The sequence below is a fragment of the Mustelus asterias genome, chromosome 25, assembly GCF_964213995.1.
Source record: "Mustelus asterias chromosome 25, sMusAst1.hap1.1, whole genome shotgun sequence".
NCBI lineage: Eukaryota > Metazoa > Chordata > Chondrichthyes > Carcharhiniformes > Triakidae > Mustelus > Mustelus asterias.
This window is the reverse complement of record NC_135825.1, coordinates 30,468,954-30,488,593: the sequence shown is the minus strand read 5'-3', so window position 1 is coordinate 30,488,593 and position 19,640 is coordinate 30,468,954. Positions and strand designations below refer to the sequence as shown.

General features: G+C 42.0%; 1 protein-coding gene across 1 annotated transcript; it reads left to right on the top strand.

Moving 5' to 3' along the window:
- The first annotated feature begins 1,007 nt into the window (after positions 1–1,007).
- Positions 1,008–18,826, top strand: tmem167b (transmembrane protein 167B). Its single transcript, XM_078242301.1, has 3 exons — positions 1,008–1,173; positions 13,577–13,708; positions 16,339–18,826. Exons 1-3 carry the CDS (start codon positions 1,017–1,019, stop codon positions 16,419–16,421), a joined length of 372 nt encoding a protein of 123 aa, XP_078098427.1. The 5' UTR covers positions 1,008–1,016; the 3' UTR covers positions 16,422–18,826.
- The last annotated feature ends 814 nt before the right edge of the window (positions 18,827–19,640 follow it).

Below are 19,640 nucleotides of genomic sequence, written 5' to 3'. Positions count from 1 at the left end.
AGATAAAAATTAACTCATGTCTTAACATGCTTCTGGAAAATCATTAAAATGTAAATGTCCATAGGTAGAGTCCCCACTGTTGAAAATACATTCAAAAATGGGCAGCATGGCAGCACAGTGGTTAGCATGGCTGCCTCACAGAGCCAGGGACCTGGGTTCGATTCCTAGCATGAGTCACTGTCTGTGTGGAGTTTGCATGTTCTCTGTGTCTGCGTTGGTTTCCTCCGGGTGCTCCAATTTCCTCCCACATTCTGAAAGACATGCTGGTTAGGTGCGTTGACCCGAACAGGTGCTGGACTGTGGTGACTAGGGGAATTTCACAGTAACTTCATTGCAGTGTTAATGTAAGCCTTACTTGTGACTAATAAGTTAACTTTAAAAATGTGAGATCATCTGTGAAATGTACAGCTGCTATTGTAGGATATTTACAGAAGTATATATTTAATAGTCACTCCAAATTAGTGTCTGTGCACAGCGGCTAGCACTGCTGCCCCACAACGCCAGGGACCTGAGTTTGATTTCCGACTTGGGTCACTGTCTGTGCAGAGTCTGCACGTTCTCCCCGTGTCTGTATGGGTTTCCTCCGGGTGCTCCGGTTTCCTCCCACAGTCCGAAAGACGTGCGGGTTAGGTGCATCAACCATGCTAAATTCTCCCTCAACTGAACAAGTGCCAGAGTGCGGCGACTAGGGGAGTTTCGCAGTAACTTCATTGTATTGTCAACGTAAGCCTACTTGTGACAATAACAAATAAACTTAAAACTAAATCTGTGGAATTTGCTACCACTGAAAGTAGTTGAGGCCAAAACATTGCATGAAGCAATTAGATATAGCTCTTGGGGCTAAAATAATTGAGCTATTCCTGCTTCAATGTTCCATGTCCCATTTTAAATCAAGTCTGGTTGCACTAACATTTGTGACAGTCCCACTGAACTAAAAAAATCAGGACCTGGTCAGATGACTGAGCTGATTGACAGACAGGAAGTGGTAGGTGAGTATCGCTGGGATCGAGCTGCCGATGAAGGACGGTGGGCGGGGTTTGATTACTTCTCCCTGTGTCTGTGTGTGTTTACCTCGGGTCTGGAGGCTCGAGCCGGAGCATGAGCGCGTCATAAAGGAGCGCGCGCGAGAGGAGAGAGCGCGAGGCAGGAGCTGGGCTGCCGTCATGACCAACGGTAAATTTTCAAATTAAACCGTCCGGCCGATTGGGGGGGGGGGGTCCTCTCCCACCGACTGCCCGCCCGCGGAGCGCTGGCCCAGCGAGCCTGGAGGCCAAGCTCGGGAAGGGGGCGGCCTTTGAGGACGTGGCGCACCGGGCAAGTAGGCCTCCGGGGCTGTGTTTTGGCTGGTCAGGCTGATGGTACGGGTTGCGAGCTGAGCGGCTGGTTCCTATCTGGGCTCGGAGTCTTTAAGCCCCCCCCTGGGGGTCGGTCCTGAGTGACCCGCTTTCTCACGGAGGTCCCGAGCCTTCTGGCCGGTCAATCAAACCTGAATGCGGAAGCGTTGTGGGTGGGAGAATGGGGAGGGGCGCCAATTGATTGTCAGTTGTCTGGTCCAATCCGCAGGCCGCTCTCGGCGCCCCTTTGTTCTTATCACCAATTGCGGCGCAGGAGGGGTGGGGCTGAGGTTGGTTTCAGGTTAGGTTGCGGCTTGCCCACCTCAGGCCAGCTGAGGGAGGATAGACACCTCCTTGGAGGAGGAAGGCAAAAGCTAGCTTGATCTTGATTTTTCAATAAGAATACAGACCGTGAAAGCGGGGCCTCACAATCCTTCTGACCTTTTGGGTTTTAAGCTGGAGGTGTCAGAATAGTCACACTCCCCAACACCGTCTCAGGCTCTCAACTTTCAAAAGCTTTGTGGTTATGTTGGGGGTGCATCCAGCCACTCACCTCAATGGCTAATGTTTGTGGCGTTTGGTAGGCTCTTTAATCTCATGTTCGACCACATACAAACCCCATGAGGTTCCTGATTGAATGAAATGGTATTTTATTGTTGTCTGGTCACTTTTTTCCTTGATATCTTTGTTTCTTCTCCACATAGTCTAAATTGAGAGCCAGCCTTGAGGAAAGACTGACTGTTACCCAGTGTGATTTATGTTACAGCTATTTTGGGTCAAGTAAATGTTTGACGTGCACTGAAACTCAACACTACCCTGCAGATGTTCCCAAAAAAATGGCTGCGAAGTCCACATAGGTTCATTTTGTCTAATCCTGGAGTGCACAGTCTCTCCCTGTAGGGACACACTGTGCTTGCCAATCTTTTTGGCAAATCGAATAAAGTGAAGGGGCAGCCCCATAAAGTTGGGTGGGGGGAGCTGCCCAAAACAGATTGTAAAGGAAGCTTCAAACATCAAACCAAAATGTGATTAAAGGGGTCAGTAATATACCCCAGCCTCTGTGGGGCCCAATGGGCACAGAAAGCTTCAATGGTGCCTGTGGGCTCTGCATGCTCCCTCTCCAAGGACTCCTGGCCGTGCGTGTAGCCGCAGCAGAGGGGCAGACTGTCAGGTCAGACGACCACCTCGGTCGCCCACTGCCTGAACCTATTTTTGTGCCAAAGCCCAGAAAATGAAGGTGCAGATTGGCAAGAATTTAGGGGCCTGAACTGCCAGAGACCAGAGCCATAAAGCTTAGTGGTCATTCTACTTGCACGTAGTGGTACATGCCATGAGCCTACCTATTTTAATATCAAACTGCAGAATTATATGGAGCTGCATGGATTGAATTTGTATTGCCAGACCCTTTTCAGTGACTCAGGCTGGCTAGTTGTTTATCAGCAGTCCCCTGGAGAACTGTAGATCTGGTTGGTCCATTCTTTGGAATGCTGAAAGCAAAATACCTCAGATGCTGAAAGACTGAAATAAAATCAAAAAATGTTGGAAACACTCGACAGGTCAGGCCTTCTGGCTCTCTACACTGAAGGGAATGGAGTATTTGATGCAGAAAACAATATTATGATTTGTAATTTTTTTTTTAGGACTTGGCGTTTTAAGTTTTGTTTTGTATTAGCTGTGCCTGTCCTCCGAGGGAAACTTGTGAAATTATATACTTTTGTGGATGAGACCAAGGACAACCAAATGTCATCCTCATCAGAGTCAACTCAATAGGTCAATAGAGAGAGGAAGTTAGCATAAATGTCTCGGATCAATGGGTTAACCTTATCCGTCTCTCTGATTACCTATTCAGCCACATTGGATTGGTCTGCCATAGTCGAGTGTGTCTATTTAGAAAGGATTCCTAAGGTGATCTGGGTTAAGATGTTGACGTTTTTAAATTCAATTCTTGGGATGTGAGTGTCGCTGGCTCCGCCAGCATTTATCATCCATCCCTAATTGCGCTTGAGAAGGTGGTGATGAGCTGACAGCTTGAACTGCTGCAGTTTGTGTTGTAGGTATGCCCACAGTACTGCTAGGGAGTTTCTGGGTTTGTCCTAGTGAACGTGAAGGAATGGTGATATATTTCCAAGTCAGCATGGTGAGTGACTTGGAGAGGAACATCCAGGTTGTAGAGTTCCCATGTATCTGCTGCCCTTGTCCTTCTAGATGGTAGTAGTCATGAATTTGGAAGGTGCTTTCTAAGGAACCTTGGTGAGTTCTTGCAATGCATCTTGTCGCTGGTACAAACTGCTGCCATTGTACACTCATGGTAGAGGGAAAGAATATTTGTGGTGTGAAGCTGCACTCACCAAGGCAAGTGGAGAGTATTCCATCACAATCCTGACCTGTGCCCTGTAGATAGTGGACATGCTTTGGGGAACCAGATGAATTACTTGCTGCAGAATTCCTAGCCTCTGACCTGCTCTTGTAGCCACAGTATTTATATGGCTATTCCAGTTCAGTTTCTGTTCAACCTTCTCCCCTGCCCCCCCCCCCCCCCAGTTGTTGATGGGGATTCAGTGATGGTAATGCCATTTTAATGTCAGGGGGTGATGGTTATGTGTTTTTTTTGTTGGAGATGGCCATTGCCAGACTGATTCTGGGGATGGCGAGACTGATGTATGAGGAGAGATTGACTAGGTTAGGATTGTTTTTGCTGGAGTTCAGACGGTGGGGGGGGATCTCATAGGGACTTATAAAATTCTAACAGGACTACACAGGGTAGATGCAGGGTGGATGTTCCCGATGGTGGGAGTGTCCAGAACCAGGGCTCACAGTCTGAGGATTCGGGGTAGACCATTTGGGACAGAGATGAGGAGACATTACTTCACCCAAAGAATGGTGAGCCTGTGGAATTCATTGCCACAGGAAGTAGTTGATGCCAAAACATTGAATATATTCAAGAGGCAGCTAGATATAGCACTTTGGGCGAATGGGATCAAAGGTTATGAGGAGAAAGCAGAATTAGGCTATTGAGTTGGACGATCAGCCATGATGATAATGAATAGAGGGCGGCACGGTAGCACAGTGGTTAGCACTGCTGCTTCACAGCTCCAGGGTCCCGGGTTCGATTCCCGGCTTGGGTCACTGTCTGTGTGGAGTTTGCACATTCTCCTCGTGTCTGCGTGGGTTTCCTCCGGGTGCTCCGGTTTCCTCCCACAGTCCAAAGATGTGCGGGTTAGGTTGATTGGCCAGGTTAAAAAAATTGCCCCTTAGAGTCCTGGGATGTGTAGGTTAGAGGGATTAGCGGGTAAAATATGTGGGGGTAGGGCCTGGGTGGGATTATGGTCGGTGCAGACTCGAAGGGCCAAATGGCCTCCTTCTGCACTGTAGGGTTTCTATGATTCTATGAATGGCGGAGCAAGCTCGAAGGGCCAAATGGCCTCCTCCTGCTCCGATCTTCTATGTTTCTATGTTGCCTGGCACTTGTATGGCACAAATGTTACTTGCCACTTGTCAGCCCAAGTCTGGATATTGTCCAGGTTTTGTTGTATTTGGACATGGACTGCTTCAATATGTGAGTCGTCGCAAATAATGCTGAACATTGTGCAATCGTCAGTGAACATCCCCACTTCTGACCTAATGATGGAAGAAGGTCATTGAAGCAGCTGAAGATGGCTGGGCCTAGGACTACTATGGTAAATGTTATTTGTATCATAGAAAAAGAAACAAAACTGCATTTATATAGCGCTTTTCATGACCACTGGATGCCTCGGAGAAATTGACAGCCGATTGCCTACTTTTGAAATGTAGTAACTGTGGTAATGTAGGAAATACAGCAAACTCCCACAAACAGCAATGTGATAATGTCCAGATAATCTGTTTTTGTGATATTGATTTGAGAGACAAATATTGGCCAGGACACTGGGGATAACTCTCCTGCTTTTCTTCACAGCATGCCATGGGATATCTGGCAGCATGGCACCCCCCCCCCCCGCCCCCCCAACAAGCAGATGAGGCCATAGTTTTATGTCTCCTCTGAAGGGTGGCACCTCTGACAGTGCTGCACTCCCTCAGTACTGGACTGCAGTGTTAGCCTTGATCTTTGCGCTCCAATTTTATGACTGCTTTTGTGTTTGGCAGTTGCTACCAGTGCTGACAAACTTTGATTTGATTTATTATTATCACATGTATTAACGTACAGTGAAAAGTATTGTTTCTTGCACGCTATACAGACAAAGCATACCGTTCATAGAGAAGGAAACGAGAGAGTGAGTGTATTCCATGTCTTTGTTTAGCAGTGTGGCTTGATTTTTATGTGGATCAGACCAAAAATTGCTGATTACCAGGGGTTTTATTTGGTAGACTAATGCTCAAAAAAGACTTGTGTGCAATCAGGTTCCATGTGCTTCTTTATTTAGACTGTGCAATACTATTTTCAGATCACATCTGCTTTGATACGTTTTTTTTCCAAAGTGAGTGGTGCTCCTCCAGCATAACCTTGGGCATAAAGATTACTTTTAAGTTAAGATGGGTAAACATATTTTGTCTAATATTATAAATAATTTTTATGCAAGTGCTCAGTTTCTCTGTTCGCGTTTCAATGTTTCTTGCTGTCTAGTGCAAATCTTTGCATTAAATTGTTTTGAAAGAGCCAGAAGCAATAATTCACAGGGAACAGGAAAATTCTGCAAGGCCTCATGATAGTGGAGCCAGGCTGCTTGCAAGCTCTTGAGCTTCCATAAGCAGAGCCATGGTTTTGATTTTTAGCTTGAGCAGCAGTCACATAACAATTGCAAGCATAATACAAATGACCTGGATTTTGTGGTCAGTGGTAAACATTCTATTCACGCTGGCTCTGAAATTTTCTGGATGCTTTTGCGCTTGCGGAAGTTGGAGAGAGATAAATCAGGATGTTGCCCTCAACCAAGGATCTGGGACTTGAGTGAACAGAGCAAGTGACCTGTGTATTGTCTTAACCAATCAGATTGAAAATTCCTGCCTGAGTCAGAGTCTAAACCAGAAAGCACAAATTAGAATATTTAATTTGATGCCAAATCATGAAAAGCAAGCAAAATAAAGAGAGAAACAAAAGGTGGGATTATGAGAGAGAGATAAAAGGGACAACGTTTTATTTTTTAAAAATCTACAGCAATTAAAAATACTGCCTATTTCTATCTGAATGACAGTGCCTGATTTAGCCCATTTCTCAGCTCATCTGATGCTGAAGTCCCTTTCAATGCCACCGCTGCCTCTAGACTTGAAAATTGCAATGCATTCCTGGTTGGTGTCTCTATTTTACCCTCCATAATTTTCCATCCAAAACGGCTGCCCATGGCTTAGCTTGCACCAGTCCTGTTCACTTGTTGCCACCATGCTCGCTGACCTACACTGACTCCCAGTCAAGCCACATCTTGATTTTAAAATTCTCATCCTTGTTTTTAAATTCCTCCATAGCCTCATCCCTCCCTATTTCTGTAATCTCCTCAGTCCTTCAAGATATCTGCGCTCTAATTCTGGCCTCTTGAGCATAATTATTTTAATTGTTGCACCAGTGGTGGCTGTGCTTTCAGTTAGAAACATAGAAAAACTACAGCACAATACAGGCCCTTCAGCCCACAAAGTTGTGCCGAACATGTCCCTACCGTAGCAATTACTAGGCTCCCCTATAACCCTCTAACTTACTAAGTTCCATGTATTTATCTAAAAGTCTCTTAAAAAACCCTATAGAATCCACCTCCACCACCGTTGCTGGCAGCCCATTCCACGCACCCACCACCCTCCTGAGTGAAAAACTTACCCCTGACATCTCCTCTGTACCTACTCCCCAGCACCTTAAACCTGTGTCCTCTTGTGGCAAACATTTCAGCCCTAGGAAAAGGCCTCTGACTGTCCACTCGATCAATACCTCTCAACATCTTATACACCTCTATCAGGTCACCCCTCATTCTTTGTCTCTCCAAGGAGAAAAGGCCGAGCTCACTCAACCTATCCTCATAAGGCATGCCCCCCAACCCAGGCAATATCCTTTTAAATCTCCTCTGCACCCTTTCTATTGCTTCCACATCCTTCCTGTAATGAGGTGACCAGAACTGAGCACAGTACTCCAAGTGGGGTCTGACCAGGGTCCTATATAGCTGCAACATTATCTCATGACTCCTAAACTCAATTCCTCGATTGAAGAAGGCCAATACACCATACGCCTTCTTAACCACAGCCTCAACCTGCACAGCTGCTTTGAGCGTCCTATGAACTCTGACCCCAAGATCCTTCTGATCTTCCACACTGCCAAGAGTCCTACCATTAATATTATATTCCGCCATCCTAATTGACCTGCCAAAATGAACCACCTCACACTTATCTGGGTTGAACTCCATCTGCCGCTTCTCCGCCCAGTCTTGCATCCTATCAATGTCTCGCTGCAACTTCTGACATCCCTCCACATTATCCACAACACCTCCAACCTTTGTGTCATCAGCAAACTTACCAACCCATCCCTCCACTTCCTTATCCAGGTCATTTATAAAAATCACAAAGAGTAAGGGTCCCAGAACAGATCCCTGGGGCACTCCACTGGTGACCGACCTCCATTCAGAATATGACCCATCATAATCACTCTTTGCCTTCTGTGGGCAAGCCAGTTCTGGATCCACAAAGCAATGTCCACTTGGATCCCATGCCCCCTCACTTTTTCAATAAGCCTTGCATGAGGCACCTTATCAAATGCCTTGCTGCGGCTTAACCTCTAATTCCTTCCCTACACATCTTCCCCGACGCTACCTCATTTTCACCTTTAAGGCCATCCTTATAACATTTTGATTAAACCTTTGGTTATCTGACTGAATATCTTGTGTGGCTTTGTCATATTTTGTTTTATAACGTATCTGTGAAGCACATCAGGCCATTTCATTATATTAAATGTATGTTGTTGTAAAATCTGAAGGGATGTAACTTCACACCTGTATAATTCAATTTGCAGTAGCAGAGAGATTTTGGCAGTAATTAATACACACATTGTTTAAAGTTCACTTGTATTCGAATGGACATCCCCTCAATTTTTTGGGGCATTTAGTGGGTAAGCATTTGAATGCTGAGTTTCTTTCAAGGAACAAGGAAACTCTTGACAGGACCTTCTTTATTTCCGCATTTAATTGCACATGTGCAGATGCCAGAAAGTTGCTGTCTGGATTTCTCCTAAATAATGTTGATAGCTTCATCATTATTCTTACAGCAAACTTGAGGCCATTAGGTATAGTGTACGGCCTCGGTCACAAAACCAATCTTAATGCTGGACAGTAGCAAATGGCATGTAAAGGGCTCCTTGCCCAAAGAACAGTAAAATGTTCAATAGCCACTTGTTGTAATTATTAACACAATTAGACTTTCTAAGGCTATCTTGAATATAGTCTCACTTAGCAAGATGTTACTATATTGCGTATTATATGTCATAGTACAACTGTTGTTGAATTATGATGTCATCAGATTTACTCTCGACATTTTCATTGAGGATCAAAATAAAACCATGAATGCCAGAAAACAAGTCAACTAGTCTTCACAAGTTTTTAAAAATTCATTTGTGGGATATGGGCATCGCTGGCTGGCCAGCATTTATTGCCCATCCCTAGTTACCCTTGAGAAGGTGGTGGTGAGCTGCCGCCTTGAATCGCTGCAGTCCATGTTCTGTGGGTTGACTTAGTATAAAGTTCCTGTTCCATAGTGCATCAATAGGTAATTGTTAAAACACTTTGAATACAATGTAGGTGGTTTATATCCACTACCACGTTTTGCACTGCAGCTGATGTGTTAGAGTAGCCTAATACACATGCAGACCGGTTTGCCAAATGACATAATTGCCTTTTTTAATTTCGAGAGTCAACATGGAGCTATTAATGCCTGATCATTTGAAATATATTTCATTTTCAACACCATTATGGCAATTAATAACTCTAGCTCATTGCCTATTAAATGACAAGTTATTCCACCAGATCATACACCATCCCTGACCAATATAAGCCAAATCTTATATTGATTGCATTCTTGAGTCAATGCACACATTCACTCAACATCCATACTTTTTAAACCCTGTATTTGTATGTATTATGTGATACTGATGTTAACCCTTTAGGGCAAGGTGGTTTGGCCCCTCGAGCATGCACTGCCATTGAACTAGATTGTGGCTGATTTTCTACTTCTTCACCATTTTTCTGCACTATCCCCATATCCCTTTATATTCAATATCTAGAAATATATTGATCTTTGTCTTTAATACACACTCAATGACTGAGCCTTCACAGCCCTTTGGGCTAGATAATTCCAGAGATTCACCACCTTCCAAGTGAAGAAATTCCTCCTAATCGCAGTCCTAAACGCATTGCCTCTTATTCTGAAATTATGTCCCTTGGTTCTAAACCCCCCCCGCACCCCCGGGCCAACCAGGGGAAACCTCTTTCCTTCATCTACCCTGGCAGGTCCTGTCAGAATTTTGATGAGATTTCTTGTTCTTCTAAACTACAGAATATAAGCTCAGTCTCCCCGATCTCTCCTCATCAGACAATCCCACCAACCCAAGATCAGTCTGGTGAATTTTTGTTGTGTCCCCTTTTAAGGCTACTATATCCTTCCTTTAAGGAAGGAGACCAGAACTACACAATACTCCAGGTGCAGTGTCACCAGAGCTCTATACAATTGCAGAAAGACGTCTTCTCTCCTGTACTCATCCTCTTGCAACAAAAGCCAACATATCATTTGCTTTCCACTTGCTTGCTGCACCTCTGTCAGCTACAAGGACGCCCAGGTCCCTTTGAACATCAACACTTCCCAATCTCTCACCATTTAAGTGATGCTTTGCATTTCTGTTTTTTGTATCAAAGTGGATTACTTCACATTTTTCTACATTTCATTCCATCTGCCATGTTTTGAGCCTTTCTAAATTCCCTTGAAGCCTCTGCAAACTTGCATTCCCATCTAGTTTTATGTCATCAGCAAATTTGAGAAATATTACATTTGGTCCCCACATCAAAATCATTGATATAAACTGAGTAGCTGGACCCAAGCATTGATTCTTGCAATACCCCTATAGTCAAAACCTTCTCGTGTGCTCTAATGTTGCTTACTATCCGCCTGTGTGGTATCTTATTGAAAATGCAAATACACTACATCCACTGGTTCTCCCTTATCCATTCTGCTAGTTTCGCCCTCAGCAAATCTCCAACCAGTTTGTCAAATGTGATTTCTCTTTCATGACTCTGCCCAATCCTACCATTATTTTCTAAGTGCTAGTTATCACATACTTTATAATAGATTCGAGCATTTTCCCTACTATTGATGTCAGGCAAACAGGTCAATAATTCCCTGTTTTCTTTCCCTCCTTTTCTTAAATAGTGGGGTTACATTTGTCACCTTCCAATCTGCAGGAACTGTTCCAAAATCTATAGAACCCACTTTCAACACTCTGGAATCCGGTCCAGGGGATTTATCAACTTTTAGTCCTATTGATTTCTCCAGTACCTTTCTTACTAATCTCTTTCAGTTCCACATTCTCGCTAGCCCTGGGAGTATTTTTGTATCTTCCATTGTGAAGACAGACAAAAAGTATTTGTTTAATTTCTCTGCTATTTCCTTATTCCTCATTACAAATTCTCCTGTCTCTGCCTGTAGAGGGTCATCTTTGCGAATCTTTCCCTTTTTACATATGGAAGCTTTCACTCTCCGTTTTTATGCGTCTCACTAATTTCCTTGCATATTCTATTTTTTATCAGTTTCTTGGCCCTTGTTTGCTGAATTCTAAAATGCTCCCAATCCTTAGACTTACTATGTTTTGAGGCAACTTTTCAAGATTCTTCCTTTTAATTTAACAGATCTTTAACTTCTCTTGTTAGCCATGGTTGGATCATCTTTCCTGCTGGGCGTTTGTGCCTGTGACGTTAGTGTGCCTTTAAGAATTTTTTTAAAATCATGTTCTCTGCAGCTAAGTAGCTTTGGTTTTTCATTGTTGCTGAGCTGTCTGCTAAAAGTCCTTTTATTGCTGCTTCAATGGTTTCAGTGGGGTTTTGTTTATTTTTACTCAGAGCCTCAGGTGCTTTCTGGGATTTTTTTATGACTGCACTGTGAGGGGGAAGATTTATTGACGAGTCAAAGTCAGGTGGTTCCTCCCCAAAATAATCCAAAGATTCGCTTTCACTTTTGGTTTAGTCAGAAGCTGTCCTGATTGTCAAGTAGCAAGTTTTTTTCTCTCTCCCTCCCTGGGATTGTAAATTCTTCTGGCTAGCTGGAAGCAAGCTCTTTGCCTTCCTGGAGTGAAAATCCTGTTGTTGGTGGTTTGCTGGCTAGTACCTAAAGTGTCTCTCCCTGGTGTTTTGGGAAGCTGTTCTGACTTCAAGCTTGCCTGTGTGTGTATCATGAGACCTGCAGCATCCACGCAAAGGACTAAGTTCCAACATCACGTGAGCATTTGTATTTTCTGTGCTAAACCTGTAACAACGGTTTTGTTTATGGGATTTGTTGTTTGGAACAGTATTTAACTATTAGGGTTTATACAATATGTTTTTTTTTCTTGGTTGTAACTGGTAAAAGTTATTGTTAATTTTCTTTCTATACAGCTTAACTGTATTCATAAATAAACTTTGTTTGATAAAAGCTCCCTAGTGGGTCATTTGAATCATACCTGATGCTTAACCTAGACAAATTCAAATTGCAAAACTTATGATCCAGGTGGACTTCATAAAACACTTTGGAGTTTCTGAGTTATAACATGTCTCAAAGGCATGTAAATTTGTTGTAAACCATGTATTAATTCTTTAAATGCTAGCCATTGCCTCTCCAACGTCTTACCCTTTAATGCAGTTTCCCAATCTACCGTAGCCAATTTGCCCCTCATACCTCCATAGTTTCCTATATTTAGATTTAAGACCTTAGTTTCAGATTGAACTACAACATTTTCAAGCTCAATGTAAACTTCTGGTCACTCATGCTTCGAGGCCCCTTTACAATGCGATTATTAATTAATCTTTGCTCATTGCCCAATAAATTTAATTAATTAAATATATAAATAAAACTAGATGGCAGTCTCTAACAGTAACCTCCCACAGGAACTTTCACTATATTCTGTTATGACCATGAAGTCTAATGCTGTTAGTAAAAAACTGGGTTCATTCTTAGACTAACTGTATTTCAGTCTGTCGGCTAAAGCCCAGCTTTGTCTTGCTTTTTAAATGTGATTTCTACGATCAATTGAAAGGCTGTTGGCTGTGGAATTTTCTGTTCCTGAAAACTTTTATTTGTACATCTTGTATGACTGTCTTTGTATCTTTACATTTTTAAAAAAGTGTTACAGGGGCATTTATTGCATCCTGTATATACAATTTTATATCATCATTATTAAATTGACTTTATAAAATTCTCATTACCACTATGGGTACAATTTTACAACCATCCTGGAGTTAGCTGGCAGGCAGGTGGAGTGGGGGTGGGTGGGGGGGGGGGGGGGGGCAGTGGTGGTGCTGTAAAATGGGTAAATGGGTGCTGTGGTAGTGGTACCATGCCCTACTTGCAGGGGAGGAATCGGGCGCTGCCTTTGGGCTAATTGAGGCCTTTAGTCAAATAACGGCCAGTTAAGGGCCCTTTCTCACTGTCGCTGATATTTCACTAAATAGTCCATGCCATCTTTTGTGGGCTTGTGGCAAGTATGGGATGCAGTATGGCCTGAGGACCATGATATGGCTTGGAGTGAGACACCCAAGCATTGGTGGGCTCATCCCCGATTTTTCAGCTGGAAGAAGAGACACCACCTCGGTGTAAAATTTGTGCCTGTGAATCTACTGCACATCCATTTTGCCTTGGGCCAGAGTCTCAAACCTGTAAATATTTTTCTTTATACGATTGATGATGTGGACACATTTACTTGGCACTTCAGTTTCCTTTGAAGCTTGAGGCAACATCACCCAAGGTGACCCGGCAAGTATAATCGGGAAACAATTTTTCAGCCAGCTAAGTTGTACAGTTAATTGTTCACAACTGTTGCAAGTCAACTGCATTACTAAAAGAATTGAGGCTGCAACCTGTGAGTTTACTGTTTTACTTTTTCTTAATACCCTTAAGTGGTGCAAAATTGATATATGAAGACATTGATTTGTGTATGAGAATCAATATTAAAATTCTGTTGAATACACAAGAGGTTTTGTATAATTAACATCTAAAGAATACATCTTAAATGAATTATATAAGACTGTTTCAGTTTTAACCAAATTTACTGTTATGTTTTGTAGTATATTCTTTCGATGGACTCCTGGTATTTGGCTTGCTTTTTATATGCACCTGTGCATACCTAAAGAAAGTTCCACGACTAAATAAATGGCTACTTTCCGAAAAGAAAGGGGTATGGGGTGTATTTTACAAAGGTAATCTAATATGCATCTTAAACTTGATAAACAAAAACTTTAATTTAGAAGATGGTAAAATCACTATTCTTGAGAGAAATAATAAAACCACCATATAGTGAGTTTTGCATAGCTGATCACAGTTTGTATTGCATATTGTTGAGTACTAAAACTAATCACTGTTGATTAACAAGTTCCTGTTGTACAATTGAACAAGGAATGTGATTTAAATGATTAGAGTAAAATCATCTTGAGGAGTAAAATAAATTGGGCTTTGATCTTTTCCCTATCTGACAATATTTTGTGGTATATTTATTTGCAACTTTAGGTTTTCTTTGCATGAAAAGGTTTTATTATTAGTGTCACAGTAGGCTTGCGTTAACACTGCAATGAAATTACTGTGAAAATCCCCTAGTCGCTACACTCCGGCACCTGTTTGGGTACACTGAGGGTGAATTTAGCATGGCCAATGCACCTAACCAGCATGTGGGAGGAAACCAGATCACCCGGAGGAAACCCACACAGGCATGGGGAGAACGTGCAGATTCTGCACGGACAATGACCCAAGCTGAGAATTGAACTCTGGTCCCTGGCGCTGTGAGGCAGCAGTGCTTGCCACTGTGCTGTTCCCTTTTTTAAAAAAGTTTCTGTTCGGCAAGATCTCTGGTAAGGTGCAGAGCAGACAACCCCCTTCTTGAGCACAGAATTGCTACTGTGCAGGAGGAGGCCGTTCAACCCACCATGTCTGTACTGGCTCTCCAAATGAGCTATGACAGTGCAGTTCTTCTGTCTCTTCCCTGTACCTTTGCACATAGTTTCTATTCAAATAATCACCTAATGCCCTCTTGAATGTTTTAATTGACCCTGCTACCACCAGACTTCCAGAAAGTCCATTCCAGACCTGAACCACTTGTGTGTGAAAGTTTTCTTCTGACATCACATTAAATCTGTGCCCTCTCATCCTCAATCCTTTTATGTGCAGGAACAGTTTCTCCCGAACAGTGTCCAACCCTCTCATGATTTTGAATACCTCTATCAAATCTCCTCTCCAAGAATAGTCCCAACTTCTCCAATCTCTCTTCATAACTGAAGTTTCTTATCCTGGAAACCATTCTTGTAAACCTCTTCTTCACTCTCTCCAATGTGTTCACGTCCTTCCGAAAGTGTGGCACCCAGAACTGTACACAATATTCCAACTGAGGTCTAACTCGTGACATGCATAAGTTCAGTACAACTTCCTTGCTTTTGTACTCTGTACTCCTATTAATAAAGCGCAGAATACTTTATCTCCACTTGTCCTGCCATCTTCAATGATCTATGCTCACATACACCCAGGTCCCTCTGCTCCTGCACTCCCTTAAGAATTGTACCCATTATTTTGCATTGTCTGTCCATGTTCTCCCAACCAAATTGCATCACCTCACACTTCTCTGCGTTGAACTTCATCTGCCACCTATCTGTCCAGTCCATTAACTTGTCTCTCCGTTTGAAGTTCTACACTGTCCTGTTCACCGTTTACAATGCTTCCAAGTTTTGTATCATCTGTAAATTTTTGAAATTGTCCCCTGTGCACAAGATCTGGATTAAAAATATATAACAGGAAAAGCAAGTGTCCAAATGCTGACCCCTGGGGGAATGCCGCTACAAATCTTCCTCCAGCCTAAAAAAATGTATATTGACCATTACTCTCTTTCCTATTGCTCAGCCAATTTTTTTATCCCCGTTGCTACTGTTTTTATTCCATGAGCTTTAACTCATCTCTCAAATCTGTTTGGCCCTGTACCAGATGTCTTTTAAAAATCCATGTTCACTACATCAACAGCATTACCCGCATCAACCCTTTCTGTTACCTGTTCAAATAACTCCAGCAACCCCACCACTGAAGTTAAAGTGACTGGTCTGTAATTTCTGAGCTTATCCTTGCAATCTTTTTTTTGAACAAAGGTGTAATGTTTGCAATTCTCCAGTCCTCTGGCAGCTCCCCTGAGTCTAGGGAAGATTGAAAGATTATGACCAGTGCCACTGTAATTTCCACTCTCACTTTCTTCAATATCCTTCGATGCATCTCATCTGGTCCTGGTGTCTTGTCAACTTTAAGTACTGACAGTCTATTCAATGCTTCGTCCTTATCAGTTTCCAACCGTTCTAGTGACAGACTTTCCTCCTCTGACCATGGCCCGGGTAGCATCTACCTACTTGGTAAAGACAGATGCAAAGTATTAACTTAATACCTCAGTATGCCTCCTGCCTCCATGCGTAAACTCCCGATTAGGCCCCCAGTTTGTCCTGCTTCTCCTTTTATCACCCTTTTACTATTTGTATGCCTGTAGACTAGTTTCAGTGTGGGCAGACAATTGGAGAGTATGTGGAATACCACACTGTGGCTCCCGCCAATATTTCCTGCCACCCTGTGATGAAGCATCTGAACTTCTGTGTTGGATGGAGAAGCTCAAAGAAATAAAGAATTTTTTATGGTAAAATTCCGACAAGTACTACCTGTCCATGGGATGTCTCACTGAATGGTGTTTGAGAGGGTCCTGAATATGATTTGTTAAATTGCAGTATGGTTAGATTGATTTTAGTTTTAAAGGAAAAAAATGAATGAGGCAGCATCATTACCGATCACTAAATAAAACTATGTTTCCTTACAGCTGCAGTAATAGGAACAAGACTTCATGTACCAGTCGCACTGTCTTGCCTTGTCATGGGTGTTTATGTTTTGTTTATTAAATGACACCAGCAGTCCAAACTTGATGAAGAACCTAAGAGGAACAATATATTTAGCAAAACCATTCATCAAGGATTAAGATCAGATGTTTCCTTTCTGTACAAGAACTGAACACTATACTGTTTACCCTCGTGCTATCCTGGAGGTGCTTGGAAGAAACACTGACCAATGGAAAAGAAAGTTGCTGGTGTATACATGGTCTGTGTTCAATCTGTCCCTTAATTCCAAGGTGTGTGCTTATAGCAAAAGTTCTGTTTCACTTGAAAACAACATTATGAAAGACTAGTCAGACATTAGACAAGATCTTTGATTATTGCAACTTTGAAGGAAGTATTTATGCAGTTCAGTAATCTTTCTGAATTTTTTGAATTGAAACTATAATCCTAAAGTAATCATTTAAAATAGGTTTCTTTTTCAATTTCTGAATTTAATAAAGTACTAAAGTTTCCTTTTTTTTTTAATTAGGAAATTTTGTTTCGGCATATTTTGTCTAAGATGATTGTTGTACATTGGTCCAGTTCACTATGTTTGCTTCTGTCTTCCTGAAATGATGTATACTATAGGTTAATAATAAATGTAATGCTTAATTCATAATTTAGGGTGTTGTGGTAAAGTTTATAAAATGGGATACTTAACCAGAACATTTAGAATTTTGAACTTTTTTTTGGATAACTAACCCATTAGAATCGGTAAAGTGACTGACTGATTGTAGCAACGATGATGTTTAGTTACTTGGAGTTCAGTGACTGCATTGGTTTATGGCCCAATGGTTACTGAAATTAAGGTAGTCAATTTGTTGGACATTCCTGTTCTTTCCTTTTGACATCGAAGCTGCGCTTCAAGGAATTATCATTATTTTGGACAGAAATACAATATTAAATAAAAGCAACCATTGCAGGGGGAAACTTGTTTTGAATTTTAATGATGATGGCCTTTCTCTTTGTCCTTTGGAGGGTGGTGTCCGGATCTGTGGTTATGTTATTCCGATAGCTCTTCAGAAGGAAAAAAATGAAGCAGTTATTTCTGGCTGTGGCATCCGTGGCATAATTCGATGTAGATCTACTGCGCACTGAACTACTGCATTTTGGTACATGTATTTGTTAAGATCAGAAATGCAGCACTTTTACTGCCACTCTGGCTGACTGGGCCTGAAACTTCTCTTGTCTGTCTAGTTTAGCTATTCAACGGATGCATTCTCTTAGCCATCAGGGAACTAGTGAAATGAATTTTAAAATGTATTTAGGTTTTGGGAAATGCATTTTTCTGTACATTTATAGAGAAATGAACCACTTTAAGATGTTCACAGATTTCATTAACTGATTTATCTAAATGTTTCTTTTGAGCGCTGCAGGAAAATGGGCTGGTTTGCTCGTTCAAATTTGATCTGAGTAAGATGATGCCTGTACATATGATTACCCTTACAAGAAGTTTCTAAACATGGGTCTGATGTTCAAATGATTTGCCAAGTGAAATCTTTCTCTAAGTAGAAAGGAAGAATAGAAGATTCTCTGTGCCTGGACTGCTTTAAACAATTCCTAGTGGGGGCACAAGGGAAAAGCAAAACAGAAAGAAAAGCCGTACATTAATGTAGTAGCTTTTGTGAACTCTAAAACACTTTACAGACAATGCAGTACTTTGGAAATGTAGTCATTGTTGTAATAATAAAAAATGTAGCGTTCAGTTTGCACACAGCAATACTCCATGAACAGCAATGTAATAATGATCAGATAATCTATTTTAGTAATGTGTGAAGGCTAAATATTGAGCAGAATATCAGGGAGAACCTCCCCTCTGATTTTTTTCAAGTAGTGCCATGGGATCTTTTTCATCCTGAGGGCAGATGGAGTCTCATTTTAATCTGAAAGGCAGCATCTCCAACAGTGCAGCACGGCCTCAATTCTGTATGGAGTGTCAACCACGATTATGAATTGTCCCCACAGGCTCTGTGACAACGCTACAACTTAGCCACGGCATTGATACCTGAGTGCAGCATATGATGGAGTTTTTGGTCATTAAAACTGAAGAATGTAATTTTAAAGAATATTTTTGGCTTGTTCAGGTGACTGCAGGTGTGCATGTTTAGTTTTTAAGCAATGGCCGATTTAACATCAGCACTGCTAAAGTAACAACTTTAAAGTTTAACAAGCGTTCAGATAGAGATAGAAGCTGTGATAACCCCCAGAACTTGCGTGGGGAATCACTGATTGACCTCCCTGTAGGACTCGTAGAATATGAGTTCCCTGGTAATTGGTACTTAACTCACCAGGTGGAGCTTGTATACCGAGCCCTGTATAAAGCAGGCCCCCGAGTGGGTCCATTGTGATATTGTCCCATTTGGAACCTGTTTGTGTTCACCACAAGCTTGTGGTTTTGCTTTACTTTATTTCGTGCAATAAAGCGCTGTTCCTTTACAGCTGACTCCTGGAGTTATTATAGAAGCCAACTCTGAAAATGATTTATGTTGCTGTAAGCTTTTGACTGTGTCAACAATGATGTACCAGTTCACAACACAAAGCTTGCATAGTTTGGTTGTTCCAGTTTAGGCTCTTTCCAAATATTGTTCATGACAAAGACAATCCTATAGTACCAATAAACTAACATTCTTGACCTTGGGCACAAAGTGAATGTGTTGACATATTGGGTGGGATTTTCCTGCTGCACTCACCCCATGACTGGAAATTCCAGCCCGACGTCAACGGACCTTTGCATGGTCCACCAGATTTTCTGTCCTGCCCATTGATTCCCATGGCAGGTGCGATGGGAAAATTCCACCATCTACTTTTGTATCATTGCAATATTTTGCCATACAGTATGGCCCACAATTGCTTTCTCAGGGCAACTAGGAATGAAGCAAAAATGTTTCCTTGCTACCCATATCCTGAAAATCATTTTGAAACAGCCATCTACTGTCCATACAGTATTGTGTAATTAAAATTCAAACCCAAAGCAAAATAAATTCCATCAGAAGCAATTGATAGAGCTTCCATTTTTTAACACCCGTGCAAAGACCTAGCTAAGATTTCATAGGAACAGGATGTACAGGGAAACCAGGCAGGAGCCTCTATGTCATCTTGATACAGATGGGCAAGAATACTTAAAATACTAAGGTGAAAATAAGAAATCTGTTATATAAGTGCGCTCTGAGGTAAACCCATGTAATTGGAACAATGTAGAAAGAGCATCACAGTGCATCTTCACTGCAATTCATAACCTAGAAATGCTGAT

What these genes read in the sequence shown, in the direction of transcription:
- tmem167b (XM_078242301.1), top strand. Translation starts at nt 1,017, where the DNA reads ATGAAGGACGGTGGGCGGGGTTTGATTACTTCTCCCTGTGTCTGTGTG. An exon ending in GGCTGCCGTCATGACCAACG is followed by an intron (nt 1,174 to 13,576) that starts GTAAATTTTCAA and finishes TATGTTTTGTAG; the next exon opens with TATATTCTTTCGATGGACTC. An exon ending in ATGGGGTGTATTTTACAAAG is followed by an intron (nt 13,709 to 16,338) that starts GTAATCTAATAT and finishes GTTTCCTTACAG; the next exon opens with CTGCAGTAATAGGAACAAGA.